Genomic DNA, 20,171 nt, shown 5'->3' on the forward strand with positions numbered 1-20,171 from the left:
ACGGACCACGTCCAGGTTATGTAACAGACGCTCCTTCTTAGAGGAAGGATTAGGACACAAGGAAGGAACAACAATTTCCTGATTAATATTCTTATTCGAAACAACCTTAGGAAGAAATCCAGGTTTGGTACGCAAAACCACCTTATCAGAATGGAATATAAGATAAGGCGAATCACATTGTAATGCTGAAAGCTCAGAACCCCTACGAGCAGAAGAAATAGCAACTAAAAACAAAACTTTCCAAGATAACAGTTTTATATCTATGGAATGCATGGGTTCAAACGGAACCCCTTGAAGAACTCTAAGAACTAGATTCAAACTCCAGGGAGGAGTGATTGGTCTAAATAGAGGCTTAATTCTGGTTAGAGTCTGATAAAAAGACTGAACATCTGCAACATCTGCCAAACGGTTGTGAAGCAAAATTGACAAAGCAGAGATCTGTCCCTTTAAGAAACTTGCTGATAACCCTTTCTCCAATCCTTCTTGGAGAAAAGACAGAATCCTGGGAATCCTAACTTTACTCCATGAGTAGCACTTGGATTCACACCAATAAAGATATTTACGCCATATCTTATGATAGATTTTTCTAGTGACAGGCTTACGTGCCTGTATCAAAGTATCGATGACCGAATCAGAGAATCCCCGCTTAGATAAGATCAAGCGTTCAATCTCCAAGCAGTCAGCTGCAGAGAATTTAGATTTGGATGTATGAAAGGCCCTTGAATGAGAAGGTCCTGTCTCAAAGGAAGTCTCCACGGTGGCAGAGAGGACATGTCCACTAGATCCGCATACAAAGTTCTGCATGGCCACGCAGGCGCTATCAGGATTACTGAAGCTTTCTCCTGTTTGATCCGAGCAAACACGCGTGGAAGGAGAGGAAATGGTGGAAACACATAAGCTAGGCTGAACGACCAAGGCACTGCCAAGGCATCTATCAGTTCGGCCTGAGGATCCCTCGACCTGGATCCGTAACATGGAAGCTTGGCATTCTGATGAGATGCCATCAGATCCAATTCTGGTCTGCCCCATTGGCGAATCAATGAGGCAAACACCTCCGGGTGGAGTTCCCACTCCCCCGGATGAAAAGTCTGACAACTTAGAAAATCCACTTCCCCGTTCTCTACTCCTGGGATGTAGATTGCCGATAGATAACAAGAGTGGGCCTCCGCCCATTGGATTATCTTGGATACTTCTATCATCGCTAAGGAACTCCTTGTTCCCCCTAATGATTGAGATAAGCCACAGTCGTGATATTGTCCGACTGGAATCTGATGAATTTTGCCGAAGCCAACAGAGGCCATGCCTGAAACGCAATGAACATTGCTCTCAGTTCCAGAATATTGATTGGAAGTAGAGACTCCACCTGAGTCCAAACACCCTGAGCCTTCAGGGAATTCCAGACTGCACCCAGCCCAGAAGACTGGCGTCCGTTGTCACTATCACCCGTGAGGGTCTGCGGAAACACGTCCCCTTGGACAGATGATCCGGCGACAACCACCAAAGAACAGAGTCTCGTGTTCTGTTCACCGGATCGTTGTCAAGAAACCAAAGTTTAGGCCCAACCGGAGCTAATGCCTGCTGCCTTCTCAGTCAGAGTAAACTGCGCATCTGAGCATGCGAAAATAGGCCCCGCCCATCATGGACGTCGAACAAATTAATCTGTATCACCGCATGGGAAGCGGTTAGCAAAGAAAGCCGTGTGGTCCCCTAAAAACATCACAGTAATGCTGCAGCCATACTTATATTTGTATTTTATCAACCAAATAAAAACGTTAAGCTGCCTCTCCCAGTGTCGAGAGAGAGAGAGAGAGAGAGAGAGAGAGAGAGAGAGAGAGAGAGAGAGAGAGAGAGAGAGAGAGAGAGAGAGAGAGAGAGAGAGAGAGAAAAAGAGAGAGAGAGGGAGAAAGAGAGAGAGAGAGGGAGAAAGAAAAGGAAAGAAAAGGAAAGAAAAAGAGAAAGAAAGAGAAAGAGAAAGAAAGAGAAAGAAAGAAAAAGAAAGAGAAAAAAAAACGAGAAAGACAGAGAGTGAAAGAGAGAGAGAGTGAAAGAAAGAAAAAGAAAGAGAGAGAGAGAGAGAGAGAGTGAGAGAGAGAGGGAGAAAGAGAAAAAAAGAAAGAGAAAAAGAGAAAAAGAAAGAGAGAGAGAAAGAGAGGGTGAAAGAGTGAAAGAAAAAAAGAGAGAGAGAGAGAGAGAGAGAGAGAGAGAGAGAGGGAGAAAGAGAAAAAAAGAAAGAGAAAAAGAAAGAAAGAGAATGAAAGAAAGAAAGAGAGAAAGAAAAAAAGAGATAAAAAGATGAAAAAGAAGAAAAGGAGAAAGAGGGAAAGAAAGAATGAAAGAAAGAGAATGAGAGCAAAAGAAAGAGAATGAGAGCGAAAGAAAGAGAATGAGAGCGAAAGAAAGAGAATGAGAGCGAAAGAAAGAGAATGAGAGCGAAAGAAAGAGAATGAGAGCGAAAGAAAGAGAATGAGAGCGAAAGAAAGAAAAAGAGCGAATGAGCGAAAGAGAGCAAGAAAGCGTATGAAGTTTCAGTTTACAGCTTATTACAAAATATCAAACAATACCCTTTTTACGTTAGAGATGCCATGATGTACCAGTATAGAACTCTATAATAATAATCCCGAGAAAAATGGCATGCGGATGTGCCTGTACATTTATAAACATATAGCGCCTCCTAGGTTTGATATTAATGCTTTAGTTTACCACAAAGGCTCTCGTCTATAAAGGTGTAGTTGCTTCGCAGAATTATCAGCCAATGGAAGTGACTAATAATTATCCAGGCAACTGCTCATTATTGCATGCATTGTGCCTCATAGTGGCCATGGAAAAAGCCAGAAAGGATCTACAGGCATGCTGAAATAAAATGTGTCACTAAACTTAGATACTAAATAGAAGTCATCTTTTACAGGATATCTGCATTCAAATCTAGAGGGTTATTCATAGAAGATTAGAAAATTAACTTAACTTTGTAAATAATGCCAGTATTATGTGTATCAGACGTACAAATTCAATCCATCATTCTAGTGCTGGGCAAAACAATGGTTCCAGGGCACCTCAAAAATGTATCTGGCACATGGATCTGAGAACACTACTGGATCCCATTTTCCTACTACCATACTGCCATGGCAGCAATTTTGAAAAGGGTTCAATAGTGGCAGCCTGCTTTGCTCTAAGAATTGTGGGAAATGCAGTCCCAACTTGAGAAAGGAAACTGCAATCCCCACAAAGCCACGATTTAAAGGGAAACTTAACCCAAATGTTTTCTTTAATAATTCAGATAGAGCAGCAATTTTAAGCAACTTCCTGATTTACTCCTATTATCAAATTTTCTTAGTTCTCTTGCTGTCTTTATTTGAAAAAGCAGTAATGTAAGCTTAAGAGCTGGCCCATTTCTTTCATGTAATTGGCAAGAGTCCATGAGCTAATGACGTATAGGATATACAATCCTACCAGGAGGGGCAAAGTTTCACTAACCTCAAAATGCCTATAAATACACCCCTCACCACACCCACAATTCAGTTTTACAAACTTTGCCTCCTATGGAGGTGGTGAAGTAAGTTTGTGCTATAATTTCTACGTTGACATGCGCTTCTCAGCATTGTTGAAGCCCGATTCCTCTCAGAGTACAGCGAATGTCAGAGGGACGTGAAGGGAGTATCACTTATTGAATACGATGATTTCCCTAACTGGGGTCTATTTCATAGGTTCTCTGTTATCGGTCGTAGAGATTCCTCTCCTACCTCCCTTTTCAGATCGACGATATACTCTCAATTTACCATTACCTCTACTGATAACTGTTTCAGTACTGGTTTGGCTATCTGCTATAGGTGGATGGGTGTCTTTTGGTAAGTATGTTTTCATTACTTAAGACACTTTCAGCTGTGGTTTGGCACTTTATGCATTTATATAAAGTTCTAAATATATGTATTGTACTTATATTTGCCATGAGTCAGGTTCATGTATTTCCTTCTGCAGACTGTCAGTTTCATATTTGGGGAATATAAACACTTTTTTAAGAAATTTCTTTCTTACCTGGGGTTTAGTCTTTTTTCAATTGACTACTTCTTGCAAATTGCGGGCAGTATAGGCCCGCGGGTGCGTCAAATGCTAAACTTTATTGCGCATTCTTGGCGCGAGAATTTTTTTGGCACGAAAAATAAGTCTATGACACAACTTCTTCATTTCAGGCGTCATAGTTGACGCCGAAGCCTTACACACAGTTGCGCCATTAGTAACGCGAGTATCATTTCCGGCGCCAAAAAAGTTTTCAGTTACGTTGTGCGTCACACTTGGCGCCAAACTTTTTTATTATTTCAATACCCCATTGATGTTTGCCTCTTGCCTTTTTCTCTATTAAAGGGTTATGCTATTTGCATTTTTTCCCATTCCTGAAACTGTCATATAAGGAAATTGATAATTTTGCTTTATATGTTGTTTTTTCTTTTACATTTTGCAAGATGTCTCAATCTGATCCTGCCTCAGAAGTTTCTGCTGGAACATTGCTGCCTGACATCGGTTCTACCAAAGCCAAGTGCATTTGTTGTAAAATTGTGGAAATTATTTCGCCGAATGTCATTTGTAATAGTTGTCATGATAAACTTTTACATGTAGATAGTGTGTCCATCAGTAATAGTACATTGCCAGTTGCAGTTCCTTCAACTTCTAATGTACATGATATACCTATGAATTTTAAAGAATTTGTTTCTGATTCTATCCAGAAGGCTTTGTCTGCATTTCCACCTTCTAATAAACTTAAAAGGTCTTTTAAAACTTCTCATTTAGTTGATGAAATTTCAAATGACCAACAACATAATAATTTATCCTCTTCTGATGAGGATCTGATACAGAAGATCCTTCCTCAGACATTGACACTGACAAATCTACTTATTTATTTAAAATAGAGTATATGCATTCTTTATTAAAAGAAGTGTTAATTACTTTGGATATTGAGGTAACCAGTCCTCTTGACGTTCAGTGTAATAAACGTTTAAATGCTGTTTTTAAACCTCCTGTGGTTTCTCCAGGGTTTTTTCCTATTTCTGATATGATTTCTAGGGAATGGAATAAGCCAGGTACTTATTTTATTCTTCAAGGTTTAAAAAATTGTATCCTTTACCAGTAAATTCTATAGAGTTTTGGGGGGAAAAATTCCCAAAGTTGATGGGGCTATTTCTACTCTTGCTAAACGTACCACTATTCCTATGGAAGATAGTACTTCCTTTAAGGATCCTTTAGATAGGAAGCTTGAATCTTATCTAAGGAAGGCCTATTTATATTCAGGTCATCTTCTCAGACCTGCAATTTCTTTGGCCGATGTTGCGGCTGCATCAACTTTCTGGTTGGAGAATTTAGGGCAACAAGAATTGGATTCTAACATATCTAGCATTATTTGCTTACTGCAATATGCTAATCATTTTATTTGTGATGTCATTTTTGATATTATCAAAATTGATGTTAGATCCATGTCTTTAGCTATATTAGCTAGAAGAGCTTTGTGGCTTAAATCTTGAAATGATGATATGACATCTAAATCTAGATTACTATCTCTTTCTTTCCAAGGTAATAAGTTATTTGGTTCTCAGTTGGATTCTATTATTTCAACTGTCACTGGGGGAAAGGGAGTTTTTCTGCCTCAGGATAAAAAACCTAAGGGTAAATCTAAGGCTTCTAACCGTTTTCGTTCCTTTCGTCAAAATAAGGAACAAAAACTTAATCCTTCCTCCAAGGAATCTGTTTCCAATTGGAAGCCTTCCTCAAATTGGAATAAATCCAAGCCATTTAAGAAACCAAAGTCAGCCCCTAAGTCCGCATGAAGGTGCGGCCCTCATTCCAGCTCAGCTGGTAGGGGGCAGATTTAGGTTTTTCAAGGATATTTGGATAAATTCTGTCCAAAACCAATGGATTCAGAGCATTGTCTCTCAAGGGTATCGAATAGGATTCAGAGTAAGACCTCCTGTGAGAGGATTTTTTCTCTCACGTATCCCAGCAAATCCAGTAAAAGCTCAGGCTTTCCTGAAGTGTGTTTCAGACCTGGAGTCTTCAGGGGTAATCATGACAGTTCCTTTTCAGGAACAAGGTTTGGGGTTTTATTCAAATCTATTCATTGTCCCAAAGAAGGAAAATTTATTCAGACCAGTTCTGGATCTGAAAATTTTGAATCGTTATGTAAGAGTACCAACTTTCAAGATGGTGGCTATAAGGACTATTCTGCCTTTTGTTCAGCGAGGACATTATATGTCCACAATAGACTTGCAGGATGCATACCTTCATATTCTGATTCATCCAGAACATTATCAGTTTCTGAGATTCTTTTTTCTAGACAGGCATTACCAATTTGTTGCTCTTCCATTTGGCCTAGCAACAGCTCCAAGAATCTTTTCAAAGGTTTTAGGTGCCCTACTCTCTGTAATGAGAGATCAGGGTATTGCGGTGTTTCCTTATTTGGACGATATCTTGGTACTAGCTCAGTCTTTACGTTCTGCAGAATCTCACATGAATCAACTAGTGTTGTTTCTTCGGAAACATGGTTGGAGGATCAATTTACCAAAAAGTTTCTTGATTCCTCAGACAAGGGTCACCTTTTTAGGCTTCCAGATAGATTCAGTGTCCATGACTCTGTCTCTAACAGACAAGAGACGTTTAAAATTGGTTGCAGCCTGCCGGCACCTTCAGTCTCAGTCATTCCCTTCAGTGGCTATGTGCATGGAAGTTTTAGGTCTCATGACTGCAGCATCGGACGTGATCCCCTTTGCTTGTTTTCACATGAGACCTCTACAGCTTTGTTTTTTGTTTGTTTTTTCAAATACATTTTTATTGACAACATTGTGATAACAACATAACAGTACTCTTTTTGTACATAATTGGTAGCGATAGTACATACAATAAAACAGGAGATAAATGACATCAGGAGGGAATCAGCGGGCGCTGTAGAGGAGTCATTTATAACATTAAGAGGCTATCTAGTGCGCACATGGATGGTTATTTTGTTATGTATTAGTACTCTGATAAAATTTTAAATTTTTATAATGGGGAAATATATGGCAAGTGATGCCATATTCAGTAGTCCTGACAGTTAAAGAACACAAATCAATACTGGAAAAAGAAAATATATGGTATATGCGGTGTATACGGGCGGATATAGTGTTGATGGGTTAAATCACCAAAGGTCCCATAAAGGGAGTGTGCGGAGGGGAGGGTACAGGAGGGAGGAGGGGGATAGGGGTAGGGGGAAAGAAAGTATCCAGGGGGAGGGGTGGGGTAACAATGGAAGGGGAAATCCCCGTCAGTAAACGAGAGGCACCTCGGGACAATCACAGTGAGGTGCACCCTCAGGGGTTGGGGGGGGGGGGAAGTTGCCAGAAGTGGGCTGGTAGTGCTCTAAAGGGAAAGGCCTAATTATGAGGTTTGTTTCAGGTAAGTCTCCCAGGGTTCCCATATTAGCCTAGATGTTCCTGACTGGTTTCTCATCCGAAAGACATAGTCTTCCATGGATTTGATGTATTGTAAATAGTCAACTACAGCCTGCCATCTTGGAGGTTGCGGTTTCTTCCAGTTCCTGGCTATCAGCATTTTAACCGAGGTCAGCAAATAGACATATAAGTATCTCCTATGGATCGGTAATTTTTTTATTCCAATATGAAGAAGGGGCAGGCTTGGAGTATCCGGTGTCGGGAGTTCTAAGGTCGTGCATAATCTAGACCAAAGCGGTCGGAGTCTGTCGCATGACCACCACACATGGAGCGGAGTGCCTATTTACCTCTACAGCTTTGTATGCTGAACCAATGATTCAGGGATTATACAAAGATATTAAAATTAATATCCTTAAATCCCAATGTACGACAATCTGACGTGGTGGCTAGATCACCATCGTTTAGTTCAAGGGGCTTCTTTTGTTCGGCCAACCTGGACTGTGATCACAACAGACGCGAGTCTTTCAGGTTGGGGAGCTGTTTGGGGATCTCTGACAGCACAAGGGGTTTGGAAATCTCAAGAGGCAAGATTACCAATAAATATTTTAGAACTCCGTGCAATTCTTCAGTTTTGGCCTCTGTTTAAGAGAGAACCGTTCATTTGTTTTCAAACAGACAATATCACAACAGTGGCATATGTCAATCATCAGGATGGAACTCACAGTCCCCAAGCTATGAAAGAAGTATCTCGGATACTTGCTTGGGCGGAATCCAGCTCCTGTCTAATCTCTGCGGTGCATATCCCAGGTGTAGACAATTGTGAGGCGGATTATCTCAGCCGTCAGACTTTACATCCAGGGGAGTGGTCTCTCCATACAGATGTGTTTTCTCAGATTGTTCAGATGTGGGGTCTTCCAGAGAAAGATCTCATGGCCTCTCATCTAAACATGAAACTTCCCAGATACCTGTCCAGGTCCAGGGATGTTCAGGCGGAAGTAGTGGATGCGCTGACACTTCCTTGGTGTTATCATCCTGCTTATATCTTCCCGCCTCTAGTTCTCCTTCCAAGAGTGATCTCCAAAATCTTCATGGAACAAACATTTGTGTTGCAGGTGGCTCCAGCATGGCGACACAGGTTTTGGTATGCGGATCTGGTTCGGATGTCCAGTTGCCAGCCTTGGCCACTTCCGTTAAGGCCAGACCTACTTTTTCCATCAGGATCTCAAATCATTAAATTTGAAGGTATGGTAATTGAACGCTTAGTACCAAGTCATAGAGGTTTCTCTGACTCAGTGATTAATACTATGGGGGGTAGTTATCAAGCCGTCTACTTTTCTGGCTTCGCCGGCCCAATACGCCCGCCTAAGCTCGCCTACCTTCGCCGCCGCGGACCTGAAAAAATACGCCTAAGTTATCAAATAAAGCTGTCAAAAAGCCGCGGGGCGATGAGCAGCGGACTGTGACAGTTATCACTCATCCGATCTCGCTGCCCTTCGGCTTTTTCCCAGCTTTATTGCTAGCCTGTCACTAAGCACTCACACTAAACTACACTGTTCTACCGGCGCCCCCGGAGCCTCCCGCAACTCAATAAAGTTACTAACCCCTAAACCGCCGCTCCTAGACCCCGCCGCAACTCTTATAAATGTATTAACCCCTAAACCGCCGCTCCTAGACCCTGCCGCAACTCTTATAAATGTATTAACCCCTAAACCGCCGCTCCCGGACACCGCTGCCACCTATAGTATACCTAGTAACCCCTATCCTGCCCCCCCTATACCGTCGCCCTCTATAATAAAATTAACCCCTATCCTGCCCCCCACTACGCCGCCGCCACTGTCATAAAATTATTAACCCCTAAACCTAAGTCTAACCCTAACCCTAACGCCCCCCTAACTTAAATATTAATTAAATAAATCTCAATAAATTAACTCTTATTAACTAAATGAATCCTATTTAAAACTAAATACTTACCTTTAAAATAAACCCTAATATAGCTACAATATAAATAATAATTATATTCTAGCTATCTTAGGATTTATTTTTATTTTACAGGTACCTTTTAATTTATTTTAACCATGTACAATAACTATTAAATAGTTATTAACTATTTAATAGCTTACCTAGCTAAAATAAAGAGAAATGTACCTGTGAAATAAATCCTAACCTAAGTTACAATTACACCTAACACTACACTATACTTTAATAAATTATTCCTATTTAAAAATAAATACTTACCTGTAAAATAAACCCTAAGATAGCTACAATATAATTAATAATTATATTATAGCTATCTTAGGATTTATATTTATTTTACAGGTAACTTTGTATTTATTTTAGCTAGTTAGAATAGTTATTAAATAGTTATTAACTATTTAATAACTACATAGCTAAAAGAAATACAAAATTACCTGTAAAATAAATCCTAACTTAAGTTACAATTAAACCTAATACTACACTATCATTAAATTAATTAAATAAATTAACTACAAATAACTACAATTAAATACAATTACATAAACTAACTAAAGTACAAAAAATAAAAAAGCTAAGTTACAAAAAATAAAAAAATAAGTTACAAACATGTTACAAATATTACAACAATTTTAAGCTACTTACACCTAATCTAAGCCCCCTAATAAAATAACAAACCCCCCCAAAATAAAAAAATGCCCTACCCTATTCTAAATTAAATAAATTTCAAAGCTCTTTTACCTTACCAGCCCTTAAAAGGGCCATTTGTGGGGGCATGCCCCAAAGAAAACAGCTCTTTTGCCTGTAAAAGAAAAATACAACCCCCCCCCAACATTAAAACCCACCACCCACATACCCCTAATCTAACCCAAACCCCCCTTACAAAAACCTAACACTAATCCCCTGAAGATCATCCTACCTTGAGTCGTCTTCACTCAGCCGAGCCACCGATGGAACTGAAGAGGACATCCGGAGCGGAAGAAGTTAATCCTCCAAGCGGCGCTGAAGAAATCTGCTAGTTTTTTGATAGCTAGCAAAAGTAGTGAGAATGTGCCGCACTTGCGGAACATCTGGAGTGACGTAAGAATCGATCTGTGTCGGACTGAGTCCGGCGGATCGATGCTTACGTCACAAAATTCTACTTTTGCCGGTCTCGAGCCTTTGATAACTAAGGCGAATCAGCCTTGCCACAAATACGCTGCGGAATTCCAGCGTATTTGAGGTTGACGGCTTGATAACTAGGCCCCTATGTTACAAGCTCATAAATCTGTCTCTAGAAAGATTTATTATATAGTTTGGAAGACTTACATTTCATGGTGTTCTTCTCATAAATTCTCTTGGCATTCTTTTAGAATTCCTAGAATTTTACAGTTTCTTCAGGATGGTTTGGATAAGGGTTTGTCTGCAAGTTCCTTGAAGGGACAAATCTCTGCTCTTTCTGTTTTATTTCACAGAAAGAATGCTATACTTATTGATATTCACTGTTTTGTACAGGCTTTAGTTCGTATTAAGCCTGTCATTAAATCAATTTCTCATTAATTTGGTCCTGAAGGCTTTACAGGCTCCTCCATTTGAGCATATGCATTCTTTGGACATTAAACTACTTTCTTGGAAAGTGTTGTTCCTTTTGGCTATCTCTTCTGCTAGAAGAGTTTCTGAGCTATCTGCTCTTTCTTGTGAGTCTCCTTTTCTGATTTTTCATCAGGATAAGGCAGTTTTGCGGACTTCTTTTCAATTTTTACCTAAGGTTGTGAATTCTAACAACATTAATAGAGAAATTGTTGTCCCTTCTTTGTGTCCTAATCCTAAGAATTCTTTAAAAAGATCCTTACATTCTTTGGATGTGGTAAGAGCTTTGAAATATTATGTGGAAGCTAAAGATTTCAGGAAGACTTCCAGTCTATTTGTTTTATTTTCTGGTCCTAGGAAAGGTCAGAAGGCTTCTGCTATTTCCTTGGCTTCTTGGTTGAAACTTTTGATTCATCAAGCTTATTTGGAGTTGGGTCAGGCCCCGCCTCAGAGAATTACTGCTCATTCTACTAGATCAGTCTCCACTTCGTGGGCCTTTAAGAATGAAACTTCAGTTGATCAGATTTGCAAAGCGGCACTTGGTCCTCTTTGCATACATTTACTAAATTCTACAGTTTTGATGTATTTGCTTCTTCAGAAGCAGTTTTGGGTAGAAAAGTTCTTCAGGCAGCTGTTTCAGTTTGATTCTTCTGCTTTGGATTTAAGTTCTTTTCTTTCATTTATGAGAATAAACTTATTTTTTTGGGTTGTGGATTAATTTTTTCAGCGGAAAATGGCTGTTTTTATTTTTATCCCTCACTCTCTAGTGACTCTTGCGTGGAGTTCCACATTTTGGTTATTGCTATCCCATACGTCACTAGCTCATGGACTCTTGCCAATTACATGAAAGAAAACATAATTTATGTAAGAACTTACCTGATAAATTCATTTCTTTCATATTGGCAAGAGTCCATGAGGCCCACCCTTTTTATGGAGGTTTTTTGCATAAAGCACAATGATTTCCAAATTTCCTTTGTTGATGCTTTCTACTCCTTTCTTTATCACTCCACTGCTTGGCTATTCGTTAAACTGAATTATGGGTGTGGTGAGGGGTGTATTTATAGGCATTTTGAGGTTTGGGAAACTTTGCCCCTCTTGGTAGGATTGTATATCCCATACGTCACTAGCTCATGGACTCTTGGCAATATGAAAGAAATGAATTTATCAGGTAAGTTCTTACAAAAATTATGTTTTTTGATTCAGTACACTGGGTAGTGCTTTCTGATTGGTGGCTACATTTAGCCACTAATCATCAAGCGCTACCCAGGTGCTGAACAACAATGGGCTAGCTCCTAAGCTTATACATTCCTGCTTTATCAAATAAAGATACCAAGAGAACTAAGAAAATTTGATAATAGGAGTAAATGAGAAAGTTGCTTAAAATTGATGCTCTTTCTGAATCATTAAAGAAAAAATTTGGGTTGATGCTAGTGGGCACAATGACTCAGATCAGTGCTGTGAGGATGATACACTGCCACCATTGCTGGCAAACAAGGATTAAATAATCATGTGTTTTGCAACAGTGATTTAACCCCTTGATTGCCCAATGTGCCTATATGAATCAAGGAATGAAATGACTAATTAGGGTGTATTTCTGGCAAGTCAGACATTTAATAAATCGCTATGACATGTTGCCCCACACTAACTAAGGCTTTAGCAGGGAGATTAGAGCAATTGACATGCCAAACTCAAGTTACTGTGGTTCACCTTAGTCCAAGGGTGTGCCTTAATCTGGGGAAATTTGAACTCTGTGTAGTTTGGATTCATTTCCCTAATCTGCTCCCGTGTCGGTGTACCAAGGACCTACAAGGAAAGAAAAAAAAAAGAAAGAAGAGACACTTTAAAAAAATTATCAATTGTGGATCCGTGTGACAAATATATTCCATTTAAATAAGCAGCAATCGTGGGTAACACTAACTTCTACTAATTGACTAACATGGTTGCGAAGGTATCTGTAGAAACAATACAGATTACTTATGCAAGGACATAACCACACAGAGGGCTGTCAATCAATGTCTTAGCCTCCTCTAGCAATAGGGTCACTAGACAAAACAAGCTGTAGAAATGTGATGTAGCAAAATAACTGACAGTGGTAACGATTACTGGGAGAGGTGCATCCTCTAAAAAAAGCAGAATCCTTTAGTATTGTCACCATGAGAGGGTAGTTAATAGCAGAGAACATATTTGTAGATTAGAGAGAACTGGATATAAAACGTGATACAGAATATGATTAATAACAAAACAAGGGAACAGAGTACATGATGCTTAAAGCACCACTAAATACAATAGAACTGAGGAACCAATATAGGATTCATAATGAGACAATACAAAATCAGTAGATTTTTTCCTGACATACAGTATCAGTTAGTTGCATTTTCCTTCCCACTGCATTATATAATAACAAATCACGTGTGTTATGTCCATTCTTGCACAGGCTCAGTAGGAGCTGATGCCCCAGAAAGGGTGCATAGAATAAAACTGTGCACATTTATAAATTAAACATAAATTGGAAAGTTGTTTAAAATTGCGTTCTGTATCTGATTCATGAAAGTTTCATTTTGACTTTAGCGCCCCTTTAAAACGGGCCATAATAGTCTAGCATGTAATTTTATGACTACAGACCCTGCAATACTATGTGTTTAACCCCTGCTGATTGGATCAGTGGCGGGTTGCACGAAGAACCAGCGGCACTTTTACTATGTGTTTAACACCTTTGCAGGGGTTAAAAACGCAGTAGTGTAAGGCCGACAGTTGTAAAATGACATATATAATTAATTAGAGCAAGTCATTTTTAAGCTGTTGGGGTAATACATCTGCAACTGCCTGTTAAACAGCTTTTTGGTTTTGTATGTATAGCACAATACTATGGTAGATAATACAGATATTTTCTTGTTGAAAATAAAGGACAGGTGAGTGTGTGCTATGCTATAGAGGGGTTTTGCTTCTATAAGGTATCAACACAATGTAAGTGATATGAAGGCAAAATGGTTACCACTCTATCCAGAGATCTCGTAAACAGCAGATTCAGTGCAGACAGCGAATGATCCAAAGGATACATTTATCCTATCATTATGCTACAATGCACCAAATATGAATAGCACCTACCCACACTGCCTTATACAGAAGACAAAGACTAGTATATAAGCACTACACCCCATCACAAGCCATCAACACTGAACAGACGCAAATTTGACATATTGTTTGTTTTATAAATACTATGGACACCCATGCTATTAAAGCAATTTATTTGTGACGTCACCCTTAAAAGGTACTGATCATTTTATAAATGAAGATGCAGATATAATCAATACAGTGCAAGTCAAAAATGGGGAACAGCACACATACGTTTACTTTTTCACATTGCCAAAGTGTAGGGTAACCTGTCACAGGTGCACCCGTCTACTACCCAATGCTAATAAGATTAACCTAACATTAAAGGGATATGGTAGTCGCTTATTTTATATATAAAATGGCATTTCAAAATGGATTCCAATCATTTCATTTTTTTTTACTGTGGAATGATGTAGGGCTCCAAAACTAAACATGTTTCCGAGTCATTATCATACAAATCGGCATCAAACCTCAGAGCCATATTCTACATCACTAATTAATGAAAAGGTTATTTAAATCATTCATTTTTTCCCCCTCACAATGGTACATTCCTTCTTTACCTATGGACCAGGGAAACAGCAGCCCCACACGAGAATTTCTCTATATTAATGTACTATGACAAAGCTGTTAACGTTAATGGGAGCTCTAGTTTTGCTTTCTAGGAAGCTGCAATTTAAGGCAATAGCAGCTTCATAAACGTTTCAGAGTCCATGAATGTGCCTGCAGCTGAATGCAAGAGAGTAAACTTTAACCTCTCTATTACCAAAGCAGAACGATCAGCACGCTTCAGCATTCTACAACGCCTTGCAAGCCATGCTGAAGGGTATAATGGGCTACTAAGCGGTCCATCTCTCAGCGAGACTAAGGGTAACCGTAACAATGGTATTAGATCATCACTTGCATTCTGTCACTTACAAAATGTATATCAGAGAAAAACATATGCACTGTATGTATTAGGTAAAAGGGTCTTGATGTATGTGATATATACATACAAACCCACAAAGGGGAGATAGCTTGTAGGATTAATATTGCTAAACAGAGGTCACTTCAGAGCTTTGTGGTGCTGAAAATGTTAACATGGACCCCGAGGACTTCCAGTAATACAAGACATTGTGACAGATAAAAGCACTCAGTGGCTTGTAAAAACTGGGTTATTTCCCTCTCTGCTAAGACATGTAGTGACTGAGGAAACCCATATGGATTAGCCAGAAGGGGCTCTTTGACTGAGAATAAATAGAAAGTGGCAGCTACAAAGAAATGTGGGGTTTACTTGGAGAACATAAAGCAATAATAGATCAAGCCTAACCTGAGACACAGAAAGACTATGAGGGTAGCAAACATTGGAAGTATTACCTAAAATACTTCATTTTTTTCTTCACATAATTTGTCACAGGAAAAGAGGATACTGTGTGATCAGACTTGCAGGGGGTTGAGTGCCAGACAGTGGTAAATAACACGTATGTATGTAGATAAGATTTTGTGCACGTTCCTGAGCTCACCTAGGATTACTCTAACAAAGGATACCAAGGAAAAACAAAGCAAAATTAATGTAAATTGGAAAGCTGCTTAAAATTGCATCCTTTATCTGAATGAAACCCAAAATTTTCCTTTCATGATTCAGATAGAGAATACAATTTCAAACAACTTTCCAATTTACTTCTATTTAATTTGCTTCCTTTTCTTGTTATTCTTTGCTGAAAGGTTTATCTAGGCAAGTTCAGGTGCAGCAGAGAACCTAGGTTCTAGCTGTTGATTGGTGGCTGTATATATATATATATATATATGCATATATATACCGATTGTGATTGGCTCACCCATGTGTTCAGTTAGAAACCAGTAGTGCATTGCTGCTCCTTCAACAAATTATACCAAGAAAATAAAACAAATTAGATAATAGAAGTAAATTAGAAAGTTGTTTAAAATTGTATTCTCTATCTGAATCAAGAAAGAAAATATTGGGGTTTCATGTCCCTTTAAGTTTGAATTTAGTCCCTTTAAAGGGAAACAAAGCCCATTTTTTTTCTTTCATGATTTAAACAGAGCATGCAATTTTAAACATTCAAATTTACTTATATTATCTATAATCAATTAAAGTGATAGTAAATTCTAGAGATTGTGAAATGCTAGGATTTACCAGTGGAACAAAATACTTCATGCTGAAAGTTCCTTTGTCTGAAGCGTTTGCCACGCAGAACGCTATTTTGCTGTGAGGTGACGTTTCCACATCTTAGTCAATAGCTGTGCAGGCCAGCTGGCATTATGCCGGATTGCTAGCATGCTATTGGCTAAAATCACATCAGTGATAAAATAGCATTCTGCTGTGGGCTGCCTGAGGAGCTCAGTGTGGCAAACGCTGCAGACAAAAACTTTCCGCATGAAGTATTTTATAGTTCATGACTGAAAATCCCCTTTATTGTTCCACTGGTAATTCCTAGCGTTTCACAATCTCAAGGATTTACTATCACTTTAATTATTTTTCTGCCTGGCTATCTAATTTTTTCTCCTAAGACACCGTTCTTCATTCTTGGGGATTTCAACCTCACTGTTTAAAATCCAGCTGCCCCTGGGGCAAAACCCTTCTCTCCAGATCACTTCCTATTAGTCTATCACAATGGTTCGACTCTCGCACTCACAAAGATGGATGCTCTATTGATCTGATTTTCAGCTATTGATGCTCTCTCTTTCACTGAAGCTTCACAAATCTCCCCTTTCCTCCTTCTGCCCATTATCTCCTCACTTGCAGCATCACAGAACTTCCTACAACTCTCCCTCCATCTAACCCTCACACCAAACTCCATAGAAGAGTTAAGTGACTAGAACCGCAACATATCTCAAGCTCTCTCAAACCTCTGCTCTCTTCAATTTCTTCCTTTTCCATGACCAATCTATTTGTCACTACAGCGCCACTCTTACATCCGTCCTCGACAACTTGGTACCTCCTGCCATTGCTCAGAAATCCCTCACATCATCAGCCCTGGCATACTCCTCTGACACACCCACACTGCTGAGCGACATTGGAGAAAGTCTCTGTTCAGCTGACTTTCTTCATCACAAGTTCATCTTGAACTTCTACTAGTCTGCCCTTAAAGGGACAGTAAAGTCAAAATTAAACTATCATGATTCAGATAGAGCAGCAATTTTATTCATTCTCTTGGAATCTTTTATTGAAGAGTAAAACTAGGCAGACTCATAAGAGCTCAGGAGTGTGCACGTGTCTTTAGTATTTTAAGGCAGCAGTGTTTTGTAACATTATTTGTAGCTGTTATACAACAGAAGTTAATTGGAAAGTTTTTTTAAATTGAATGCTGTATCTGAATCATGCAAGTTTAATTTTGCCTTTACTAAAGCCCCTTTAACCTCTCTAAGCTGGATCAGTTCTCTATTCTTTTGTCTACCGCAGAATGTTTGTTCTCCACTATCAACAACCTTCTTCACCGACCTCCACTTCCTATTACCCCTTTTCTCAGCTCAAGATTTTGTCAGCCACTTGTACCACAAAATTGACTCCATCAGAGACTAATCTCTCAATATACCTATTGCAAATGTCCAAAACCAACAAAGCCACAAATTCAGCTCTTCTGCCTGTTACTGAGGATGAAGTTGCTGACCTTATATCTGACTCATCTTACTACTGACCTCCCTCTCTCCTACTCTTACTCCAACCCTCACACCTTTTGACTCCCTCTCAGCAGGTATATTTCCTGCATCAAACATGCACTAGTCACCCCTATCCTCAAAAAACCTTCTCAACCTCCCAAACAAACTACCACCCTAATTCCCTACTCCCTCTAGCTTCAAAAACTCTGGAAAGGAAAGTTTATACATATTTATCACATTTACTAACATTAAACTACCTCATTTATACATGTCAATCAATATTTTGTCCCCCAACACTCCACAGAGACAGCAACAATTAAAGGGACAGTAAATACATTGAGATGTTATAAAATGATAAAATCGCATATATAACATAATTTATGTAAGAACTTACCTGATAAATTCATTTCTTTCATATTAGCAAGAGTCCATGAGCTAGTGACGTATGGGATATACATTCCTACCAGGAGGGGCAAAGTTTCCCAAACCTCAAAATGCCTACAAATACACCCCTCACCACACCCACAATTAAGTTTAATGAATAGCCAAGAAGTGGGGTGATAAGAAAGGAGCGAAAGCATCAAAAATAAGGAATTGGAATAATTGTGCTTTATATAAAAAAAAATCATAACCACCACAAAAAGGGTGGGCCTCATGGACTCTTGCTAATATGAAAGAAATGAATTTATCAGGTAAGTTCTTACATAAATTATTTTTTCTTTCATGTAATTAGCAAGAGTCCATGAGCTAGTGACGTATGGAATAGCAGATACCCAAGATGTGGAACTTCCACGCAAGAGTCACTAGAGAGGGAGAGATAAAATAAAGACAGCCAATTCCGCTGAAAAAACAGAATTTATGCTTACCTGATAAATTACTTTCTCTTGTGATGTATCGAGTCCACGGATTCATCCTTTACTTGTGGGATATTCTCCTTCCCAACAGGAAGTGGCAAAGAGAGCACACAGCAGAGCTGTCCATATAGCTCCCCCTCTAGCTCCACGCCCCAGTCATTCGACCGAAGGTTAGGAAGAAAAAGGAGAAACCATAGGGTGCAGTGGTGACTGCAGTTTAAACAAAAAACTACCTGACTTAATAGCCAGGGCGGGACGTGGACTCGATACATCACAAGAGAAAGTAATTTATCAGGTAAGCATAAATTCTGTTTTCTCTTGTAAGATGTATCGAGTCCACGGATTCATCCTTTACTTGTGGGATACCAATACCAAAGCTTTAGGACACGGATGTAGGGAGGGAACAAGACAGGTACCTTAAACGGAATGCACCACTGCTTGTAAAACCTTTCACCAAAAACAACCTCCGAAGAAGCAAAAGTATCGAATTTGTAAAACTTGGAAAAAGTATGCAGCGAAGACCAAGTCGCTGCCTTGCAAATCTGTTCAACAGAAGCCTCGTTTTTAAAAGCCCATGTGGAAGCCACTGCTCTGGTAGAATGAGCAGTAATTGTTTCGGGAGGCTGCTGGCCAGCAGTCTCATAGGCCAAACGGATGATGCTTTTCAGCCAAAAGGAAAGAGGTAGCAGTCGCCTTTTGACCTCTCCTCTTACCAGAATAGATAACAAACAATGAAGTTGTTTGTCTGAAATCCTTAGTTGCTTGTAAATAGAACTTTAAAGCATGAACCACATCAAGATTGTGTAACAGACGTTCCTTCTTCGAAGAAGGATTAGGACACAGAGAAGGAACAACGATTTTCTGATTAATATTCTTATTGGACACAACCTTAGGAAGAAAACCGGGTTTGGTACGCAAAACTACCTTATCTGCATGGAAAACCAGGTAAGGTGAATCACACTGTAAAGCAGATAACTCTGAAACTCTTCAAGCAGAAGAGATAGCTACCAAAAACAAAACTTTCCAAGATAAAAGTTTAATATCTATGGAATGTAAAGGTTCAAACGGAACCCATTGCAGAACTGAAAGAACTAAATTCAGACTCCATGGCGGAGCCACAGGTCTATTAACAGGCTTGATTCTGACTAAAGCCTGACTAAACGCTTGAACGTCTGGTACCTCTGCCAGACGTTTGTGTAAAAGAAAAGACAAAGCAGATATCTGACCTTTTAAGGAACTAGCTGATAATCCTTTCTCCAATCCTTCTTGGAGAAAGGACAATATCCTGGGAATCCTAATCTTACTCCATGAGTAACCCTTGGATTCGCACCAAAAAATATATTTTCGCCAAATCTTATGGTAGATTTTCCTGGTGACAGGCTTTCTAGCCTGAATCAGGGTATCAATAACCGACTCAGAGAAACCACGCTTTGATAGAATTAGGCGTTCAATCTCCAAGCAGTCAGACGCAGAGAAATTAGATTTGGATGTTTGAAAGGACCTTGTATTAGAAGATCCTGCCTCATTGGTAGTGTCCATGGTGGAACAGATGAGATGTCCACTAGATCTGCATACCAGGTCCTGCGTGGCCACGCGGGCGCTATTAGAATCACCGAAGCCCTCTCCTGATTGATTCTGGCAACCAGACGAGGGAGGAGAGGAA

At 39.4% G+C, this 20,171-nt stretch overlaps 1 protein-coding gene across 1 annotated transcript in view; it reads right to left on the reverse strand.

Annotated features, from left to right (window-relative positions):
* GSK3B (glycogen synthase kinase 3 beta) overlaps positions 1-20,171 on the reverse strand; it is a 541,759-nt gene that overhangs the window by 136,260 nt on the left and 385,328 nt on the right. Inside the window, 1 exon segment of the mRNA XM_053705134.1 lies at positions 12,654-12,749. Coding sequence (XP_053561109.1) covers positions 12,654-12,749 — 96 coding nt within the window.

The sequence above is a fragment of the Bombina bombina genome, chromosome 3 (assembly GCF_027579735.1).
Source record: "Bombina bombina isolate aBomBom1 chromosome 3, aBomBom1.pri, whole genome shotgun sequence".
In the NCBI taxonomy this organism is placed as follows: domain Eukaryota; kingdom Metazoa; phylum Chordata; class Amphibia; order Anura; family Bombinatoridae; genus Bombina; species Bombina bombina.